At 42.9% G+C, this 23,874-nt stretch overlaps 1 protein-coding gene across 1 annotated transcript in view; it reads left to right on the top strand.

The window, feature by feature from the left end:
• Positions 1 to 8,177, top strand: part of grin2ba (glutamate receptor, ionotropic, N-methyl D-aspartate 2B-a) — a gene marked incomplete at both ends in the record, with an annotated part of 73,600 nt that extends 65,423 nt beyond the window's left edge. The window contains one exon of the mRNA XM_080856609.1: positions 5,892 to 8,177. Within this exon, the coding sequence (XP_080712735.1) occupies positions 5,892 to 8,177 (2,286 nt within the window). The remainder of the gene's footprint in view (positions 1 to 5,891) is intronic.
• Positions 8,178 to 23,874: the final 15,697 nt, after the last annotated feature.

The following is a 23,874-nucleotide window of genomic DNA, read 5'->3' as shown; positions in this document are numbered from 1 at the left end:
CTTTTTGCTCAATGATTTCGAACAATTCTTTGAGGTAGGGCCAGGGATGTGGACGGGTTTGCTGTTCTCCATTGCCACTATACTGTCTTGCGTCTTCAGACCCTTCAGACATCTCGCCAGAGTTGCCATCTCTTTGTGACACTCCCATTGACGTGCGTTGTATCATTCAGTGCGGACACATGTGTCCAGTTTCCGATTGTAGTCCGATTTAAATCGAAGATCCGATTCATGTGTCTCCCCAAATCTAGATTTCCTGTGTCCGACTTGAGTCCGACTGGACTCCGATGTTGACCCCCGGATAAACGATCGGATTACGCTGGAAATCGGACTACGCGCGCATGTGTCTCTCGAATCTAGATTTCAACTGGACAACAACAACTTTTGCACGTGCTTGAGATCCTGCACATAGACATATACATGCATCATATATGTCTATAATATGATAATAGCTGCTAGATACTCAGTTCTTGTGCTCCCTCTCATTCACGTTGAAATACTGAAACCGAAACTGAAACTTTGAAACTGAAACGCAACTGTTTTGGACAGAACGCGATAATTCAGTGAACAAATATTTTCATATTCCACCACTTGTTAGTCATGTAATCCATTCATATCGATGTGAATCAATCAATACTAATACAACTTTAACTGTGGTGTGTTTTTGTTTCATTTCACAACTTATTTACTGTATAATCAACGGTAGCAGATGCCCGCTTGTAAACATTCCACATTTGATTTGAACTGACGCGGCCAAGATCTGGATTTGTCACTGCCATGTGCCGTGAGATAACGCAGTTAACCCCACATGGAGACCCCATGGAGAGAGAAATCGGGGCTTGGCCGAAATCGGAGTACTGCCATCATGTGCACGCACTGATTGACGCTTGTTTTGCGTCATACGTAAAGAAGATGGATAACCCTAACCAATGAGTGTTATGGGTTCCTGTGCTTCATCCAAATAAGCCCGAAATCAGTATCTGTATGGCGCCATTGATCTGTATTGGATGGCGCACATTTGAAACTTTTGAACCAAAACCGGAACCAAGAGTAACGAGCCTGATGTAAAATGTAAGGAGTAGAAAGTACAGATAATTGTGTTAAAATGTAAGGAGTAGAAGTAAAAAGTTGCCAGAAAAATAAATACTCGAGTAAAGTAAAAATACCTAAAACTTTTACTTAAGTACAGTCATTTTTGACACCTCTGGTCCTAACACTGTCAAACATCAAGCAAGTGCAACACCGGACAAAGCAAGACGGCAAATAAGCTACTTACTAGTTACTAGACAGTAAAAAGCCGGCGGCTTCAGGCAATCCTACAATTAAAAGTAATATGCCTATGGACCATGGTATGGCAATGGCAGACTCAGAGCTATGTCAACAACGAGGGAGATGGACAAGGGATGAACAAAGAACTTAGCCGTCTGCAACGGGGAAGGGATCTCTCTTGGGAACTGGAGAAGAAGTGCTGAAGAAGTGCCTGATGACCCACCACTCCCAACAGGACACCTGAAAAAGAGCCAAGGGAAAAGGGAAAAGACACCTAGTGGAGTGGAGGGGTCGTCACAACACACACAGACACACACACACACACACACACACACACACACACACAAACACATCTTGTATTAAACGAAACACGGTTGTAATTATTATTATGAAAGTAAACAACAGTATGAAGGAATTGAGGTTTTATTTTTATTTGACCTTAGATATTTCCAGTATCAGGAGTTACGTTTTGCTTTAAATATGACACCACGCCATATCCTCATCAATGATTTATTTTTGGGCTTTTATGCCTTTAAGATAGGACAGTAGAGAGAGACAGGAAGTGAGCTTGAGAAAGATCGGGAGAGGGATTGGGAAATGACCGCGAGTCCGACTCGAACCGGGTCCCCATGGGTATTCCGACCCATTCATGGTACAGGGATGCTGCTTCTTGCGCCACAGCTCCCCCCCCAGATCCTCATCAATGCAGGAATTATGCAGGCCACGGCACCTACATTCATTTTTTATTGTTCGTCATCATATGCCGCTGATCTGGGGGTTAATTAACAGCAGTTTGTCCAGTTAGGCTTTGTTGTACTCGTGCTGTCTCGTTTTGTGATATGGCAATCTCTCATTTTCTCAGACAGGCTGAGGTTTGCTCTTAGAAAACAACTCCTTATCCCCCAGCTCCTCTTAACTGAGTCAGGGTTGTCTCATTTCACAGCATAATCCATTAAACTTGTCATCATCACCAACACTACCATTCACACTAGAAACCCTAGGCTATGGAATTGAGAAATGTATCACACCAGTCCCTCTTAGTCATATGTGCCAGAGGTTTTTTATGTGGAGCCACAGTGTCAAGCTAACATCCTTTCTCTCTGTCTGGGCGTATGCCACCTGCACATCTGTCATATGTGCCTCTGAGCTCCACGAATGAGTTCACGTGGATTCAGCTCCGCTCAGCCTAATCTTCATCTCTCACTAGCAGTAGGGCTTTAGTGATGTCATACCTCACGCATAGAGATAAGTGTTGTACCACACATCCATAATCTTGTATGGATTTGTCTTCGTGTTCACTGTGTCTCTCATGTTCAGCCTTGGGCCATAGCTATTAGTATTTACATATTTCACTTCAACTAAATCAACTGAATAATAAAGCCTGTGCCTCTTTTTTTTCTCCTGCTCACAAATACTGTCATTAGTTACGTGCACCATCGCAGTGGGGGAGAGCATTCATCCAATGCCAGATCCCACTGGACAACCAAAATGCACACACACACACACACACACACACACACACACACACACACACACACACACACACACACACACACACACACACACACACACACACACACACACACACACACACACACACACACACATTCCCATAATTGCAAGAACATTCTGTCTTTTGGTTTGATTGCTTTTGATGTCCGTAAACAGTTCGTTAAGGCATAGTGGAAGTCCGCCACCTTAATAGAGATGGAAGGCTGATCCTGTCATTTAACAATAAACAAGTCTGGCAGAGAAGAGAGAAATGGAACTGCATAGAAGGAGTGTCAGTTAGAATACAGCATCCAAACTACAGAGAGGCAAACGATCAGACAGTCGTGGAAACAGGCAGAGAGAAATCGGAGGACATAACGGAGCACAGGCATGTCGGGGCTGAGGTGTGAGGGCAGGTGCAGTCACAAACAGAAAAGGCCAAAGGTGAGAAAGACCAGAAAAAGGAGGAAAAAGACTTATTAACTCACACCCTGGAGGCACACTGTATTAAAATAATCTCTGTTTGACCTATATCTGACCCCTGGTCAAACACTTACCCTAACTGAGGCCTGCAGCATCCTCCTTTGACCCTTAATGTAGGCTGAAGGATTTCTTTAACCATTCAGTCATCTGCAGACCAGAGAGAACCAGGAAATCATTGGGGGGGATTGATTTTAGCCCCTGTGTCCATCTGTCAACCCCCATTTAAAGTTTCCTGTCAATTTTTTTGTTTGTATATTGTATTGTACATCATAGGCTGCAAATGGCACACTTTATCTTTGTCACTACGGTGTCTGTGGTGTCCTGGACCTTGCATCCCACACCCTATTGTCTCGTTGTATATAGTATTACCCAATGACATGCATTAAATATGGATGTTGGTGATGAATTTACTACTACCCAGCAGGTATGCTTACATAGACTTCTAATCAAATTGATCAGAGGTATTGATTCCATAAATCGTGAGCTCCAGCCGTTGTTCAGATGTTCAGCTGTTCAACATATACTGTATATCATGTTTTTCATTTCAGACTTATTGTTCAGATGAAACATATATTGCATGTTTCTCATTTAAGATTTATTACTAAGGTGTCTGTGGTGTCCTGGACCTTGCCTCCCGCACCCTCTTCTCTCGTTGTATATAGTTTGACCTAATGACATGCATAATGACCTACCATGTATGGTTGCATAGAATTCTAATCACATTGATCAGAGGTATTGATTCAATAAATCATAAGCTCCATCCTCCTTATCCTCCCCCTCACCTCATGTCGCCGTTGTTCAGATGTGACATACTATATATCATGTTTCTCATTTCAGATGTATTGTTCAGATGTAACATATATTGCATGTTTCTCATTTCAGACTTATTGTTCAGATGTAACATATATTGCATGTTTATCATTTCAGACTTGTTCAGTCTCACCATTTTGTTTATCTCCCCGTAACGAATGGGGTTATTAATATTATACTGAACAGTGCATTCAGAAAATATTCTGGTTTTTCACATTTTCGGATTTTGCAGCCTTATGCTAAAATGTATTTCCCCTCATAAATCTACACTCAATAGCCCTTAATGACAAAGCAAAAAGTTATTAAAAAGTTAAAACTGAAATATCACATAAGTATGTCAATGTTTCTACACCTTGATTTGAGTCCACCTGTGGTATTCTACTGGTTGACTCTGATTTGGAAAGGCACACACCTGTCCAAATAAGGTCTAAAAGCTGACAATGCATATCAGCGCAAAAACCAAAGCATGAGGTCAAAGGAACTGCTGCAGAGCTCAGAGAGAGGATTGTGTGGAGACACCGATCTTTAAAGAAAAAAGGGTCTGAATAAGTGATATTTCAGTTTTGCCTTTTAAATGAATTTGTAAAAAAATCTAAAATCCTGTTTTCACTTTGTCACTATATCACTACTTTGTCTTTAATGTAGATTGAAGAGAGAAACATTTACTTAAACTATTTTAGCATAAGGCTGCAACATAACAAAATGTGAAGGGGTCTAAATCTTCCTGAATGCACGTGATGGTGTATTAAAATAAACAGGTTTTACATTTTTTTTATAAAGAGCAGAGCACACACATATCATTTATGTGTCTCTTCTTGCCACTGGCCGTGATAGAGGTAATGGAACATTCTGGTATGCCAGTCGGAGTTGTATCTAAAGCACGGAGGGGAATTAACTTCAAATAAATCATTCAAATCAAACTTAATTTACAAAAACACATGTGTTGAAATCTTGCTTACAGCTGGAGCTGTTATTCCACAATCTTCTATTTCAGGGCTACAGCAGTCATAGGTTTGGCAATGCTACCGCAGTATCAGTTTGCTGTGTCAGTTTTCATATTAAAAACATGAGCCCTCAATTAGCCTCATTGATTGGATTCCGTTAAGTGTAAGGAGAAGATAATTATCCATAGCTATCATGGCATTTGAAAATGGTCACCCCTAAAGCCATTCTTACATAGCCAGTAAAAAGTATTGGCATTAAGATTTGATCAGTAATATGAAACCTCAGGTAAGATCATTTAATGTATTTTTAAGCCAATGTTAAAAGGGTAATGCAATTTCAGTTGAGTATCTTTTAGCTTCATTGGCATGAAAACAGACTTGCCACATTTTACAGTGAAATCAATGTAGGACAAATGATGTTATAGCCTTTGACAACAAACTTTGAATGAAAGATAAAGTATCCAAACCAGCTTGTGAATCACTAATTTCAATCACTAATTGAAATGGTTTGTTTATTTGTATTTTTATATTTACTGTAGATTATACCGTGTAATCTCTGGTGGTCATACTGTAGATGTACAGGTATACTAAATTTGCCATAATATATTGTAAGTACATCCACACACATGGAATGCTATGTATACCTGCTTATCTTTCCTTTCCCAGAATGCATTTTACATACTCTCCTTTCCCAGAATTCAGCCCTTCTCCCGGTCCAGTCTTTGGTTTTGCTCCTGTTTAAAAGGACTTACTCCTCGTCAGTACTACATTAGAGATTTATGACTTGGGTCTCTCTTAAGTGTCCTGAGACACTTCTCACTGTTAATGTTGCTATAAAATTGAAATCAGTTCAACTGAATTAACAATTAACGATGTGCATCTTCATCATCCCTACAGGAGATCTACAGCTGCATTCATGGGGTTGAGATCGAGGACAGGAGCTCAGGGCGCAATTCACCCTCTGCCACCATGAACAACACTCACTCCAACATCATGCGCTTGCTACGCACCGCAAAGAACATGGCATCCCTGTCTGGTGTCAACGGTTCCCCACACAGTGCCATGGACTTCATCCGCCGGGAGTCATCCGTCTACGACATCTCAGAGCACCGCCGGAGCCTGGCTGGCCACTCCGACTGCAAGCCGCCCTACCTGCCCGATGACAACATGTTCAGTGACTACATCAATGAGGTGGAGAGGACTTTCAGCAACCTACACCTCAAGGACAGCAACCTCTACCAAGACCACTACCTGCACCACCACCCTGCCTCCGGCTCACTGCTAGGTCTGTCCGGACCCCTGCCCAACAGGCCTCACAGCGTAGGCAGCGGTAGCTCCCTCGAGGGGGGCATGTTTGACTGTGACAGCCTCGGAGGGGTGGTGGCGCCGATTTTCACCACGCAGCCACGGTCTGCTCTGACCCACAGGAATATGAGCAAATTTGACCTGCTGTCCGGCCAGGCTCCCCCATCAGGACCAGGCTTTAAGCAGGGCCTGGCTGACCTCTATGGGAAGTTCTCCTTCAAGGGTGGGGCCTCCAGTGCAGGCTACATTGCTGGGCATGACCGGTACTGTGGTGGTGGGGATGATGGCAACATCAGGGATGATGTCTCAGACATTTCCACACACACCGTCACATACGGTAACTTGGAGGGCAATGCCAAGAAGCGCAAGCAGTACCGCGACAGCCTGAAGAAGCGTCCGGCGTCCGCTAAATCACGGCGCGAGCTAGACGAGATTGAACTGGGCTACCGGCGGCGGCCCCACCACAGCCACCACCATTACTATGGCCACCGCTCCGCTTCACCACCACTGCTGCCCTTGGAGCGCAAGAGAGGCGGGGCAAACTCCTCCACCTCCTACCTCTTCCAGGACAAAGAGGGCCTGAGGGACTTCTACCTGGACCAGTTCCGACCCAAGGAGGGTGTGCCCCAGTGGGAACATGTGGACCTGACTGACGGTCCAGGCGGGGGTGGAGGCAGAGGGCTTGGGGGCAACTGCACTAGTCTGGTGTCCGTAGACGACTTCCTGAAAAGCAAACCCATGAAGTCAGAGAGTAAGGGCTCAGGCGGTGGAGACGTGGCGGGCAGTAGAGATTGGGAGTGCCGGAACTGCAGAGCCAGCTCAACTAGTGCAGGGGGCAAACAGATGTCACTGCACAGTGTAGGGGGTGGTGGGTACTCCGGGGGCGTGAGCTGCGGGGCCTCCGGCGGCGGTGGAGGCGGAGGGGTCAGTAGCCGCCCTAGCTCGGCCACCTGCATGCGCTGTGAAGGGTGCAAAAAGACAGGTAACCTCTATGACATTAGCGAGGACAACAACCACCTGTTGGAACAGATGGGAGATGGGAAGGGTGGATTAGGGGGCCCGTCACAGGCCCAGCGCAGACGCTCGGACTTCAGCGGCAAGCCCCTGCGGCGGCAGCACTCCTATGACACATTTGTGGACATGCAAAAGGAGGAGGTGGCTGGCATGGCTGGCGTCCTGGGTGGGATGGGCAGGGGAGGAGGCATGAGCGGGATGGAGGCCATGCTGCCACCACCAAGGAGCGTGAGTCTTAAAGAGAAGGAGCGCTACATGGAGGGCAGCAGCCCATTCGCTCACATCTTTGAGAGGCATGGCGGCTCGGAGCGGGACCGGAACCGAGATCCCTTTTACGGTGTCGATCGAGCCAAAAGACCCGGGTCTCCTTACGGCCTGTTTCGGGGAGAGGGTCTTCACCGGCGCTCAGTGGGCGAGAGGGACATGCGGGACCGTGGTCTGATGGAGGGTGGGGTTTACTCATTGTCTAAATCCCTCTATCCTGATAGGGTGAACCAGAACCCCTTCATCCCCACATTCGGCGACGACCAGTGTCTCTTGCATGGCGCCAAATCGTACTACATCAAAAAGCAGCAGCAACAGCAACAGCAGCAGCAACAGCTGCACAAAGGGAGCCGTACGGACTTGCGGGGCTCAATGGGAGTCGCCTCCTTCTTGCCTGCCTCAGCTACAGCAGGGGTAATGTCCAATGTGGCCCAGAGGATCCCCAAGGAGCTGTGCCTGGGAGGGCTGGGTGGCCCTATGGGGAATCATCTGGGGGGGCCCAGTGGCAACAAGCTGGGTCTGGGTCCTCAGCGGCCCTTCAACGGCTCCAGCAACGGCCACGTGTATGAGAAGCTCTCCAGCATCGAGTCAGACGTGTGAGGGAGGAGGGGGCAGGGAGGGAGGTAGGGTCAGAGTGCTGAAAAGAAGCTAATGGGGATGGCACAATGCCATCTCCACCGCAACCACTCTCCTGAGAGACACAGAGTGTGATTACAGAGAGTGATCAGGAGATGGGAGAGATGATAGACACTTCAAATTGGATAAGATTATGGGGAATGTTTTTACATTTAATGCCAGTAATACAAGTGTTTGTCCATGTGTGTGTTCAGCTGGGGGGGGGGGGGAGGCTGGGAAGGAAACGAAAGGAATCGAGAGAGCAGACACACACAATGGTTGCATCCATTAACTTTGAACAAATGGTTCTCACTTTACCTCACAGCATTCTTCACCAGTTACAGGCAGAGAACATTCAGTACTCTACAAGTGCTTCGGCAGAAAGGAAGGCTATCATTTCCTGCCATTTTAGCGCAAAGCGCCAAAGCCAAATAAGATATTCAACCCCCTACAGAGTGCTAAGGAGAAAAGGAAGTTGTGGAGCAGAGTGTCCATCTGGTGAAGTGGCAGGAGAGCGAGCGAGAGAGAGAGAAGGAAATGAAAACTCTGGTGAATGAAACCAGGGAATGGCCTGGTTTAATCTCCCTTCCTGCCCCACACCTGCTCACTGATGTTCTCCTCTTCTTTCCTTTCTTCTCCTCTCCTCCACTCCTCTCTTTCTCTCGTCCAGCGCACCACAACATGTGTCTTTTAACCTTGTTTGCTATGGAAATACAATCATGAATGACAATACTGAATTCTTACTGAAGTTAACAGGGTACTATAAACCTAATAATACAAATATCATTGTGAATAGCCAGGATAATATTAGTAATGATTATGATAACACTGGTTATGACATTAGGTTTGTGTTTTCTTTCTTTGACGTTTAAAAACCTTTAAATAGTAAGTTATCTCACTGTCAGCCGACTACGGCAGGAAGCTTGTCAACCTTCACTTACTAACCTGAATGACTCAGAGGGTCTCAGGGTTGTTGGTTTTTATTTGTTGTCATCCATTTCTTGTTATAATTTAGTAATTAGAAAATGGTTGAAGACATTGTTTGCTTATTGGGAACGGAAACAACAGATTAAAAGAGATACTACTACTGTGACGTATTGATTAGACTGAAAGTGGACTGTTTTCTATGTGGGGATGGATTCTGTCCAAATGTTGGATACAAGATAATATCATTCGGTTCTCAGAGGTCCTTATCTATAGGTCTGCAAATTATTTTCTGATTACGTTATTTTCATTTTAATGGGAGATTTTATGGGCTAACATAATGGCATCTGCTTATAGGGGTGCATGAAGGACATACTAAGTAACGGTACCCTCTGATGATGTTTGACTTGATATGGATGTTGTCTTGACTGGACACAGATCTGTTACATTTCCAGTTCCATAAATGCAATGTCCTGAAAACCATGGCTCTTGTTACATTCCTATAATTTCTCTTACATGTTTTGAATGTAAGACTAATGTGTGGGGAAAGGAAATTAAAACAGCCCCAGTTGGTTTCATCACTACTGTTTCTTTTAAACAAAGAAGCAGCCTATTGCACAGAGCATACGGTTTCTCACCAAGAAAATTATCGACATATACAAACATAGTTGACAATATGTTTTAAATCCTCAAAGAAACTTCTACATTTTCTGTCCCCACATTGTAGCCCTCCGTGCCATTGCATCATTGGAATTGTAAAAGACAAACCGTGTCCACATTTATTTATTGATTATTCATCCTGAAGGTCCAACGTGACAAACCCTGACTCATGACTTTAACTCTTTAATTTAATTGGCATGGTGATGACATCTGCTGATGAAATTGGGTTTTTAGACTCTGGGGCTTGAGACTTGAGGTAATGCCGTGATACAGGGTGAAAGGAAGAGGACCCTCGCACACAATGCCATCTAAACAAATACCAAACCCCTCTCTGTCTGTGACAACATGTCTACATCCTGTTAGCTTGAGACCGTCCCGTTCTACACTGACTCTTTACTCGGGTAGGACGTGGTGTCAAAATATATGCCTTATCATACGTAACTGATTCTAATGACAAAAGATATTGTACAGAAAAGCCTGCTGATAATCTTAAGGTATGTGTATACAGTTTAAGCTCTCTTATGTCCAAGGGCTGTGGGGAAGATGCACGTGGCAAAGTCTATTACAAAAGATGGCCTTTTGCTCGTCGGATCGTACCTGGGAGACTGCATGGGACAGGAAGGAGGACATTTATGTGGAGTGATCAATGCAATATTTTGATAGACCCATCAGTAGTTCACTAACAATTGCATCACTCTAATTTCTCTTTCCAACCAAAAAGAGACAGTGATTTCGCCTTATGCTGTATGTAATCAACTCATCTTACTTTACTTTCTATGTATCTTGTTCAATACATTTTGAATTTTTATACACACATATTTTTGGATACCATTTGGGCCAACATCTGTAGTAAGGAATGATTGAAAAAAAAGAAAGAAAGAAAGAGAAGAAAGAAAAAAATAGAAAGAAAATGTAGAGAAGGAAGGAAGACGAGCTGGCATTGTCGTCAGCACAGACATGTTACCCTTTTTTCCCTGTAAATATGTCTCAGAACTTTTCACTTTGTACAGTCAGAAGTCAGGATGTAACTTTGAATTATCTTTTACAAACATTTAGGAAATAAACAAAACTGAAATAAAAATTGATAAAATAGGAAAAATACACAAATAAAAAGTTAAAATATGCAAGATATAGTTAAGACAAAGTATTACCAATCATAAATGATACAATAAGCATTTCCTTTTGTTTAAATCTCATGTTTACTACTTAATTATAATAGGTTACATAGTAATATTATGATTACTTTTAATAATATGCTTTCGCTTGTTTTCACTACAGTGTTGAGAAGCAAGATAATTTGCTGTATGTTTAGACGTCTGGTGAACAGGTCCAGTTTAGGGGCCTTGGCTAAGTTTCCCTTGAATTGTGTTAGAATAACTTCTAAGATGCTCTACATGCTACACACAATGCACATAAAGTGTCTCATCTAATAGGTTAATACACGAGTAGCTGCATAGTCACATAGACACAATATAATGTAACCGTTCTTTTAGCAGGTCTGGATAATTATCTTTTTAAATGATGTTATTTTGTGGGAACTAACGCAGGTTCATGCCACAGCAGCATTGAGGTTCTTGGTTTACCTTTGCAAATCCACGTAAGAGCAGTAGGAATTGTCCAATCAACAGTGTGTCCCAGTTCCAGTTCTTGTAAACTGTTAAGAGTACTTTTCACCACGGAAGATTCACAACTTGAGTCACTGCTGGACGTTTGAGTCACTTCATTATGTAACAAATCACAATCAAGAGATTTGTCAAGAGAGAGATACGGTAGTGGGTTGATTTTATGAAATTAACGTCAGTCTATGTTCAGCCTTTGTTACATTCTGATATTTGGGACGGGAACGTGCATACAATTGGAATTGTTTTGACTCCTGGGTTTTTGTACCTGATGCTGATCGGATAGTTTCTTACTTTTTCTTATATTTAATGTATTTTTAATACACTTCTCATGCTTCAACCTCGTTCTGGTTTGCTTCACATATCGCTGATTGTGTAGATCTAAATATGTAGCCTCTACAATAATTATAATACTCTTTGGTTGGTTTACACACGGTTGGCTACCATTGTCAAATGCTCGAGACTGTAACATACCTTATTGATTTGTACAATTTTAGTTTCATTGTAATCATGTCCCAGTATTAACGAGCATTTCTACAGCAGATGTGTTGGCCATGGCTAAGACAAGTCTGTTGCGCTTGGCAGAGCATCTGGTTTCTTTGGGAGAAAATGGTTAAAAGGCCTACATGTAAATGTTCCATTGGGCTACATCTCAGACGGCAGCTTGTCCTCATTGATAACAATCACATTAATTACTCAAGTTGTTGGAACCCTCTGCACAGTATCACCTCTGGCCGTCCGCGCAAAGTCCCCCCTCGCGCCTCTAAAAGGCTACATCAGGCTGTTTACTGGCATTCGGCGGGAAGGATTGCAGACTAAGCGAGAATACGTAAACAGGGCATATTTCCCCAAGGCCCTTTGCGTCCGCGGTTCGCTTTCTGCATCAAAAAAGGCAGCAGTCAAATGGAAAGCTCTAGACAGGAGAATTTGACATGAGCAAATACTGTATTTTCAACCAAGAACACACGTGAAGAGGCTACACGCAGGTTTGGGATTGGCAAACACTTAGAGGCCAGTTTTTCTTTTTACTGTAATATGTCTACGCGCAATGTCATATTCCAGATCAAAACAATTGTAGGCCTACTGTTGTCTTCATATTATTTACCACTACTGCAACACTTCGTTGTTTATCATTTTCATTATTAATTACTATGTTCAAACAAAAAGCAATGAATTAACAGAGCACAACTTAATACTGACAGGTAATCTAAGACACCGACAAATGCACTACCCCAATGGATATCTACAGCCTTTGTGGCTGAATAAGAGCAAATACTTCAGTTTGCGCTGTTGTTTAAATATGGCACTGTTGTTTAAATATCTGGGCAATGTGCCCAGTCTGTCCAGCATTTCCATTTAGAGCAGATGATGGGCAAGTGATGATTGCTTGAGTGTCAGATGACAAAGCATAAATATGCTTTTATTTTATTCATTTTAGCACTGAATTATGTATTCTGAATCATGAAAATTCAGGAAATGTCCATTAGACTATTCAGATTTGTTCTCAGTATTTAGTGACTTTGTTTCACTTCTCTGTGCTGTGGAGCATAAACGTGACTAAAATACCATTATACTTCAAATGCAGGATTGTTACAAAAATAAGATTACCAGCCTGGATACCATCACTGAGTTATTTTGTTTCATCACACAAGGTAAATAGACCAATATCATATATTGTACATACGTTTTAAGTGTGAAGAGGTGGCAATATGAAAGCTATACTTTTTTTCTCCATTCTGCACAGTAGCTATTGGGTCCTGTTCAAGTTTTATTTTCCAAACCAGATGCGTGAGTCTGAATGTCTGTGTGTGCATGTTGACTATTCTTTATGTTTTCTAAAACCGTGTGCATTGTGCACCATTTCAACTCATTTGTTATTGCTTCCCTGAATGTTCTACAACTACAATACTGTTTATAATTTAAAAATCAAACTGGGCTATTAAAAGATAGACATCTTTTTTTTCTGCAGCTTACACTACTAGATTACTCTCAGTTGAGGGTGACTGTCATCTGAATATTAGGTTTGGTGTCACAGACTACACTCACCACAACCATATACTGTAACTCCCCCAAATAATGCTTCTGCCATAAATGTAACATATGTCCATTTTAACTCTTAACTCTACACATTTTGTTCATACATTTTTTTTTCCTGTTTTGTGGCCCTACTGTAACTTTGAAATGTTACCAAAATTTTTACATTGCGCTGAGGAGATGAAACAAAAATGAGTAATTGTACAGACTGTGTATATATTAATAAGAGAGAATGATTACACTTATTCCTTCATTTTTTGTAAGGAAATAATGATGTAAACCTCAATGACAAATTATCAAATCCATTGCAAAAAGTTGCAAAACATAAGTCATCATGGTACAGTACCTGTAATAAGGACACTACTGATATGTATGAGGATAAGTTCTAAAATATGACCTCTGTCTCTTTGTACATGATGAACAAACTAAAAAGTGTTCAATATTAATAAAAAATGCTAAGTCTCACTGTGTTGGCATGGTGTTTTATTTTCTCTGCTCATGTTGTTCTGCTTCTTCCAATGTATCAACTTTCTGAAGGCATGTCATCCTCCTTCATCAACTTTATTTCTTCACTCTTTGATTTTTAATTTTATTATCTATTAAAGGTAAAAAAAAAAAAAAGAAGTGCTGTTTGTTATCGCATACTCCCTGTTTTTCTTTTGACTGTATCTCTGGGTGCCTGTTTTTTTTCTAATTGAAAGAAAGCTCATTGTTGTTTTGTTTGTGCTGTTTCTGAGCTGGCAGCACCATATGGTTGTGGGCAGTGTGGGTGGATGTTTGTGGGCACATACACATCTGTCACTGGTCTAAAGATGCAGCCTCCACGTCTATAGCTAGGTAAACTCAAATCACAAATGGAAGTGGCGATGGTACTCAAATGAGGTATGTCAGTACAGGTGAGTGTGCATTTAGTATTTGTTTCTGCTCACTTTCCCTTTATAGGTCTGAAACCACAACATTGATTTGAGTGTGTTCCATTGGACAAACTGATGCAGTGGCTTGCAAAAGTATTCAACCCACCAGAAGGTCATCACCATTTATCACAATTACAAAAGATAATTGCTCTGATTTATTTTCAGAGGCAAATTAAGTTATTTGTCTGTTGACGTTAAAAATAGATAAATAAAAAACAGAAAATATTCTAGTTGCATAAGTATTTAAACCCTTGTGCTCCAGCAGAGTTCCAGAAAAAGGCAGATGACAAATTGTTCACAAATGATACAGAGATACCACTTATTACCTATGAGTGGTGAAAATAGAGATATCCTGGACATAAAAATCCCTTTGTCTAAGGGACATCCACCAGGCTGTGAAATAACAGAGGGACTGAAGACTAAAAATACAAGGTGATTCAAATACCTAGGTGAGGAAAAGACTCCAATAACATATCCAAATTTTCTTATGTCAAAGTGAACACAACTGGAACCGTATTAATAAAGCGGAGGTAACAACACACCACCCACATACTTGGTAGAAAAGCCTGCCCCCCAAACCAATCATCCGGGGAAGATTTTAACTGGTGAAAGAGGCCACCACAGTCCACACATCACCCCCAAAGAGCGATTGAGTTCAGTGGCTGTCATTGGGGTGCATGTGTAGTTCACAATCTTAAGAGTTATTCATAATTAATAAAACTAGTCTCTATTGGTGAGTGGCATAAAGAAAACACATAAAAATCCAATTGAAAGAGTTTGCCTAAGATATGTGATAATGTTTTTGTGGTCATATGAAACCAAAATAGAGCTTTTTGCCAATCCTCAAAGCGCTATATGTGGTATAAATCTAACACTGCTAATGCCCCAGCAGTGGTCACATCATGCTGTGTTTTTTTTTTCATCTGCAGAAACTGGGAACGTTTTTAAAAATGAAGGGGGGATGAATGGAAATAAATTCTACACAAGATCTCATGAAAACATGTTGCAGTCTGTTGTAAAACTAAGGCTTGGGAGAGGGATTGGCAGTAGGACAATTACCCAAAAGGACAAGACCAGAGGGGCTCCAGAACAGGTAAGTGAATATTGTAGCATAGCTCAGTCCAAGCCCTGATCAGAATCCTACGAAGAATCTGTGGCACTACAGTCCAGGACTGCCTTCCCATCAAACTAGATGTTTTACACAAATTCTACCAAGAAGAGCACAACAGAACAATGTTTTAATTTTAGTAGACAAATACCTTCTTTGGGTTTTAGAAATATACAACAGCATAAGTGTCCACAATGGCAATACTGATGAGGAAAACATGTGTTATATGGCCCACCCCACTCAGGATTTCACACTCAATATTGATGGCTCGATTGTCACCCCCTCCACCAAATCCGTAACCTGGAAGTCACCTTTGACCCCACCCTCTCATTCCTGCCCCATGTCAACTGCATCACCAAAAGAGCCTTTTTCCATCTCCGTAACATTTCCCACCTCCGACCCTCACTGTCACCCACTGCTGAAGAAACACTCATTCATGCATTTATAACATCCAGGATTGACTACTGCAACAGCATCCTCTATGGTACCATAAACAAAGTCCTTAACAAATTGCAGTACCTACAATACTCTGCTGCCCGCCTATTTACTAGTACCCACTCAAGTGACCAGACCACCCCAGTCCTCCATGACCTTCACTGACTCCCGGTAAAAGGATACATTTCAAGATTCTTCTCACCACCTACAAGGCCCTCAACAACCTGGCTCCCCCCTACCTCTCCGACCTCCTCCACCAACATGCCCCCTCCCGATGCCTCAGGTCTGCTGATGCCAACCTCCTGCAAATACAGAGGACCGAACCTGGGGTGACAGGGCGTTTTCGGTTGCCACCCCCCTCCCTGCGGAACTCATTACCACACCACAGAGCCAAAAAGGCCCTCAAAACCCACCTCTTCAGCCTTTTCTTCCCCAACTAACCCCCCCCCCCCCACACACACACCCCATGTTTTTATTATTTTCTTTTCTTTTTACCTTTTTATGTCTTTATTACAGAGTGTATTGTTTGTTTTTTCTTTTATCCCACAATATGTAAAGCATCTTTGATAACTTTGAAAAGCTCTATATAAGTGTTATGTAATATTATTATAATTATATGTATATCTTTTGTAGAACAGAAAATGCAGATGACTGGTGGGGGTGTGTGGAATAATTTTGCCCGCCACCATATATGCACGCCGGATTCTGAGTCTCGTCCTGCAGAAGAGGTCTCGCTTAGTCTGCCCGAGAGCGGTCCTCCTCATCTGCATATTGTAAACTAGTTCTTTATGATGAAGACCTTGTCTGAGAGATTGTTCCCGGAGGCAGAGATGTTGAGCACACACAGCAAGCAGAACAGATGACTAGACTGAGCCTTGCTGCCTTCTCCTGTCTGCCCATCTGTGTGTTTGGTCTCCTACTTGCTCCTTTTCCTATGTGTGTATGTGTGTGTGTGTGAGAGAGAGAGAGAGAGAGAGAGAGAGAGAAGGAGATCATCTGACACTCCCTGTAGTTTGCACATGAGGGAGCGTCTTTGTGTGGTTATACATTTTAACGTGCAAGGGTATATATCCATTTCTACAAATGTTTATTCCGTCTTTGTAATGTACAATTCAAGCATGCACGATTATTGTTTTATGTGATGAGCTACTATAATCAATGAAAAGAAGAAAAAAAAACTAAAAGATCACACCGTCAAATATTAATGTGGAAACCTATTATATTGTTTAAAGGGAGTTTTTAACGGTTTATCTCTGAGATTGCCATTTTTGTTTCAGGTTTGTGCAAAGTGAAATACAGATGAAGAAAGCAGATAAGCTGCCATTTTTTGTGTCACACATATGGACTCTTGAGGTCCACATAGTACATTGGTCCCGGTACATGGAGAAAAGCAATCATACACCTGTGTGTGTTTAAGTCATAGATCATGTGATATTTAACCCAATGGGTGGCTTTTGTGATCCCGCACCATCTCTCCCTCCAGGGCTGTCAGTCATGTGCCTCTATCTGTCCCGGCTCTCTGCCCTTCACTCCATCCACCCATGACATCCATCCATCCCTCCGTCATTCATCATCCCATCCTCTCCCTCATCCCTTTGCTCACTCGCTCGCACCTCTCCTCTTTTCACTCTTATTAATTTTTCAGTCACGTTGGAAAGCAAGGCTTATCAAATATTGATGTGGGGGGGGGGGTGTGAGGTGTGGGAAAGCTGCGCCATACAGAGGCAGAGTGGCAGGACACAGAGACCTCCAGGAGGCAAGAGGTGATTCAGAGCCAAGACAGAGGCCCCGGGGTAGAGTCTGATAGAGGACAAGAGCGCAGGGGGGTGGGGGATGTAGAGGTATAGAGAGTTGTTGCTGTAAGACAGGTAGGTTAATGCAGAGGAAAAAACTCAGATATATGGACATGAGGTGAGAGCCAGGGAAGGGCCAGGAGAGAGAGAGGTTATGGTGGAAGTAGGGAATGCAGACGTATTGCTGTGGGGTGAGAGGAGGAAGCATAGGCCAGAGATCCAGGCCACCATGAAGGCCAGGCTGACAAGTGCTCTAATTTAACTCCCACCTAATGGCCACAGTTCTTCTGTCCTCCCTTCTTTCTCTCTCTCTCTCTTTCTCATTTTCTCTCTTCCTCTCTTTCTCTCTATCCCTCTCTTTTTCTCTCCCCCTCTGTCTCAGTTTTCCTTCTCCGACCCCCCCTCTGTCTCTCCAAGGCCCCTGATATTGTGTGTCAGCATGAGTTATTGGGAGTGGTGGGGGAGCTTGGTGTAATAAAAAGGAGAGAGGGACTGGTGAGTTATGGTGGTGAGGCCACTGGATTATAGAGGATGAGAGCAGAAAGCAAGGGAGATGGGGAGAAGCAGAGAGAGAGAGAGAGAGAGAGAGAGAGAGAGATAGAGAGAGAGAGAGATAGAGAGAGAGAGAGGGATGGGCCTGGACACCAAAAAAAAGGTGACAGTGGAGGTGCTGGTTTCACTCCCTAGTTCTAGTGATGTGAATAGTCTGGGCTGTGTCACTCTCTCCTTTTTATGGACCGTCAGTCCAGTCCTTTAGCCAGACTGCTGCATCCATCCATCTTGTGCTGGGAAGCGTGGCTCGTCTTTCTTTACCGATGCACTGATGCTTTCTCTCGGTCCCTCCTGATATATAGAGGCATCTACTGTGTAGCAGGTTCACTGTCTCCTCTCCGTCTTGTCTCTCATCCACCCCCTCTCATTTGCCAAGCCAGTCCTTCACAGTCGCATGTCTTTGTGCCATGTGTTCAGATGTTTTAAACAATTAACTGTTGCCTAGAAACCAGACTGTTGGACTGGTGGGTGGGTGTGTGGAAATATGAGGGATTTGTCATCATCTGATTTTCCACATATGAAGAATTGAATGCACGGAACTATGTTTTCATTATATTGTAACAACTGAACAATACATAAATCTGATGCTACAGCAAGAGTCCCAACAGACTTCGAGGTCAGTTTCTGTAGGAGACAATGAAGCGGGTAGTCTGCTGCTTTAAGGTGCTAATTATGCCTTTGGGCTTTATCATTCTCCTATCCAGTCACACGCACATACACACATTCAGGGCGTTAAAAAAAAAAGAGATCTGTTTGCAGCAGGAGTACTGCGCGTAGTTCTGTGCATGAAGACACAAATCTACACAGAATTGCAGAGAAGGGCATTGTAGTCATTGGCTAGCTGGCTCCAGCTAAGCAGCCTAATACCACCGTGGAGACAGAAGCACACATCTGATAAGCAGCAGTGTTATCTACATGATCTGCGTGGACGCCGACTGCCGCTGAATTCCTGCCAGATAGTATCAGTGGTGGAGGACATTTACATTGGGGGTGCCAGAAATGCTCAGCATGGTCTTGACTTTGCACAAACTTCACTTACTTCCTGTTCATTGCTGTGATGGCTTGCTTCTCACTCATGAAGATGGTTCCGATTTCTTTATATTACAGTAGTGGTGTCTGCAATAGGTGTGGTTCAGAATTAAGTAGGATAATTCGATAATTCGATCAGCTACAGCCACATGTTGAAGCCTCGAAACATTAAAACCTGCAATAGTAGTGTACTGTCAACGTACAGCCCTGCATTAGGCTGGAAGGTTCACACTAAAAGGCTAATGGACAACATTACCTCAGATGTTCAATACCATTTCAGCAAATCATTAATGACCTGCTATACGTTGCTCAAGGTTATTTCAGCACTGAACTTATCCTCTGCATGAATTCTCATTTATTTTCTAACATTCTAGGTACATTGTGACTAATGCTTTTATCATTGAAGCACAAACCAAAGCATGAGCCTGATTGTAGATAATTTAAAATCTTGTCATGTGCCCTGTTTTACTTCATCACTTTACTTCCCATGATGCGACAGAAAATGGGCGTGACTGACACATAGAAACATAGCCCATTACATTAATGTCTGCTGTTATTGTTCTGACACTTACAAATGGAAGGATTATGAAGACCTGCATCATGCAGCTGTGGTGCATTCGTTAATTAAAATCCGGCACTAAATGAGCTATGACAATCTAGCTCCACTGCCTCTAAATTGGGTTAGAACTAGCAAATGTTCCAGTATATGCTCCACTAATAGCTGTGCCTTGCTATGGCAACATTTCATGGGAAGGAGCATTAATGCCAGCAGGTTTCTATTTTTCCTGTGATAACATCAATAGCAATTGAACTATCAACATGTATCTAGTGTGGTTGTATGTGCTGAGGGTAAGGCAATTAATTCCACAGTATCAGTATGGGCATTGGACGGTCAGATGGATGAGTGAGTAAATGTGTGTGATTTGTGTGTGCGTGTGTGTGTGTGTGTGTGTGTGTGTGTGTGTGTGTATGTTTGAAAACAATTAACTCCTTATTAGATAAATCTGACTCAGTAGCACCAGTTAGATAGCTAGATGGACAGACAGACAGACAGACAGACAGACAGACAGACAGGCAGCATTGGTCTGAGCAAGAGAGTAAGAAGGAGAAGATTAGAGTTAAAGATGGGCAGACGATCCTGAACAATAGAATAGTTGAAATCAATACAATGCGCACAATGAGAGAAAAAGCGAAATACAGTAAGGTGCAGTGTGCACACAGTAGATCAATCCTCTGCACTCATATCTGTGCATGAAGTGTTATCGGAGACAGAGAAAAGGCTTTTGTCTGCTTTTGTTTCCTGGCCTTTCTGGCACAAATAGCTCATGTAATCATTACAAAGAACTTTGAACAGATGCAGCTCTGAATTCAAAAGATTTTTATTCCAAAAAAGCTTTGTCGCTTTTGTTTGAGGTGGTTGCCAAGGGTCATTTAGAGTAAGAACAAGAGGCAGTTCAGGTATGTTGATGGACAAAGTCAAATACATATTCTGAGAGCAAGAATTTGAAAATGGAGAATGTGAATTGAAGATTTTAAGGATGAGCCACAAGTCCACAGGTTTAATCATTCACTGTCTCAATGTGTATGTGTGTGAGCGTACGTGTTTCTGCGTGTGTGGGAGAGAGAAAGATGGAGGGAGAGAGAGAAGGACAGACGGCGTGTAAGGACATGAATAAGCGAGAGAACACTGAGAGAGTGAAATACAGAAGGTGATGAAAGATTGGTGAGGAAAGGGTTAAAGAGAAACTGGTGAGATGGTTACTGCGGCAACCCAGCCTAACATATTCCCCTCTGCAGTTCTGACAGAAAAGGAAAAGCTTTCGAGCTGAGGGGCTTTTTGTCATCGAGCAGTGGGTTAAATAGGGTGAATGCCTGATGCCCGAGTGCTGGGATTTTTCACGTTAGGGCTCCACAGACCTAAGGTCTAAAGGGTGTGTGGTGCCTGTACCTGCCTGATGGAGAGCCTATCTGGAAGACTGATATGAATGATTGTGATCTTTAGAGCAAGACATCAATAAGTCCTGGCGTTATTTGAGGCCAAAGTCAAGCTTGTGACAGCATTGGTCACGTCTCCTTATAAGAATCCCTTTTGATAGCACATCGTTTACAATGAACCTTGTGTCGTTTCAGGAGGGTGACACCTGTCATAAGAGTTTAGGCACATCTGAGGGGGATTATCCCTTTTTTCTGTTATGTGCCATCATGGTATGCACAAAGAACCGCACTGTATGAAAGCAGGAATGGGCTCCCTGGACTGATTCTGCAATCCGCACACCTGAGTCAGACTCGTTGCTTGTCAGGCTGTTCTGACATCCCAATGGGCAGGCAACACTCAGCATCCATCAAACAAAAGGGCAGAACAGGGGGGGGTGAAGTCAGCAGCGAGGAGGTGATCAGAGTGAGTCATAGCAGGAGCAGGGCGGCCACAAGTGGCACCGGCGAGGCAGCAGACGTCCGCGGCTACCTGCAAGGCTAAGCAAGCTAATCTAATAAGAGTCTGTTGTCCATCTGTGAGGAATTATTGTCGCTGGGTTTTTGGATGTGTGATCTGATCTGGCCCTGTGGTTCCTGTTCCTCGGTTTCTTCAATGCTGATATTAATCCCTCCCTCTCTCTTTTTTTCTCTCTCTCACACACACATACTTATGTATGCTCTCACACCTGCTGACAGTGTCTCCTTTGTGACAGGGGAATGCCATGCTCTCCACTGGGTAAGGACTTACTGGGATGCCAAAGCATTGTGACACCCCCTCAACACAGACACAAACACACACACACACACACACACACACACACACACACACACACACACACATTCCTCCTCCTTCTCCTCTCCATCCGGTATCCGTAGCGACCACGGCAGTGAGGCAGGGTTGCGTGGTTGCTAGGAGACATAGTGAGTGTGGCATTTTGGCCCAGTGAGAGGGAGATGTCTGTTAGGGATGTGGGAATGTGAATGGATGCTGCCCCCTGTTGGACAATGAGAGAGATTGAAAGAAGGAAGTGTGTGTGTGTATGTGTGTGTGTGTGTGTGTGTGTGTGTGTGTGTGAGAGAGAGAAAGAGAGAGAGAGAGAGAGAGAGAGAGAGAGATACAGAGAAAGATGAAACATTCAGGGGGGACATTACAGAATCAATTTCATTTAATGTATTCATGTTTTTATTACTTTGTAGCCCAGCAGTAATAACACTGATGAGTTCTTGCCCTCCAAGTTCTGTTATTCTAATGAGGCTCATTTGCACTGGGTCTAATTAAAGGGATATTTCACATTCCCGGAGTGTGTACTTCTCTCACCAGTTTTTCATATTTTTGCCTGTGGTGTCAGAGACTTGTCATCTTGCGAAAATTTATGTTTTTCCTTGATTAAACATTAATGTTTTCCAAAAGCAAGTATCATCATATTTTTGATATACAAGTTACAGTGGATACGCACCCACAAAATGACTACACTACCTTGCGTTTGTCCATCTGCAGAAGTCAAACATCGTCTTGGGTTTTGCAATTACACATTATCTTTCTTACCATGACCTCGTGTGGGCACTTAGGGTATTACATGACTTGTCACTGAACAGCTTCACCAGTATACTGCCTCTCTGCCACTGTATTGTTAGGGTTTGACAAATTAAGGGAAAAAACATAGACCTAAGCTGAACTACACTAAATTATGGAGGTTAGCAATAAAAGACACACACACACACACTCACACACACTCACACACACACACACACACGCACACACGCGCGCGCACACACACACACACACACACACACACACACACACACACACACACACACACACACACACACACACACACACACACACACACACACACACACAGAACATACGTTCACATAAAGAAGAGTGGTGAAAACAAAATCAACAAAAGGGCAAATATAAGCGAACCAGAACATAAACCGAATGTACGCATTTATAACATTTGCATATTTCTGCTGGTCAGAATCTTGCATAAGAACTAGCTTCTAGAGGGGCTCATGCCATGCTTTCCAATCAGCTAAAAATACTCATTAAGCATTCACATTGTTACAAACTAGTCAATGATATAGTGTTTTCAAAGTGAATTTTACCATTTTGTGCAAAACTGTATGGTAAAGTGTAATCTTGATGCCTATAAAAAAAGTATTGTATATGTTATGTGTATAGATATAAATGTGTAAAAGGCAGGAAAAAGTTTTGCTGCAAAGTTACAAAAGGACTCCAATTAAGGTAGACAACCAGGATCCTTCTAATCTCCTTCATTTGATTGGAAGTTGCTTTATACCCCCCCCCCCCCCCCCCCAAGCTTTATGTCTCATTAACCAATGCATTATCCTCTCTCTTTATTTATATACTGTCTTTATCCCTGCCAGAGACCAGTGACCATGACCTGCTTGTTATTATTGCTGTAATAGACTATGTGAAATGACTGTGTAATTACAGTAGAAACAGGTAAATAACTTGTTGTCATTGAAGACCCCCAATACAAGGTTGGCACTTCCCTCCTGTAAGATTACAGTCACACAGATTATTTATTAATGTATGTATACTGGTGTGTAGAGAGTGTGTGAAGCATGAAAGCTTGTGCATATGCGCATGTGTGAGTGTCATAAGTACGTAGT

Source organism: Sprattus sprattus (genome assembly GCF_963457725.1).
Source record: "Sprattus sprattus genome assembly, chromosome: 18".
Taxonomy (NCBI): domain Eukaryota; kingdom Metazoa; phylum Chordata; class Actinopteri; order Clupeiformes; family Clupeidae; genus Sprattus; species Sprattus sprattus.
The sequence above is the reverse complement of the archived record's forward strand: the minus strand, read 5'-3'. Positions and strand labels throughout refer to the sequence as shown.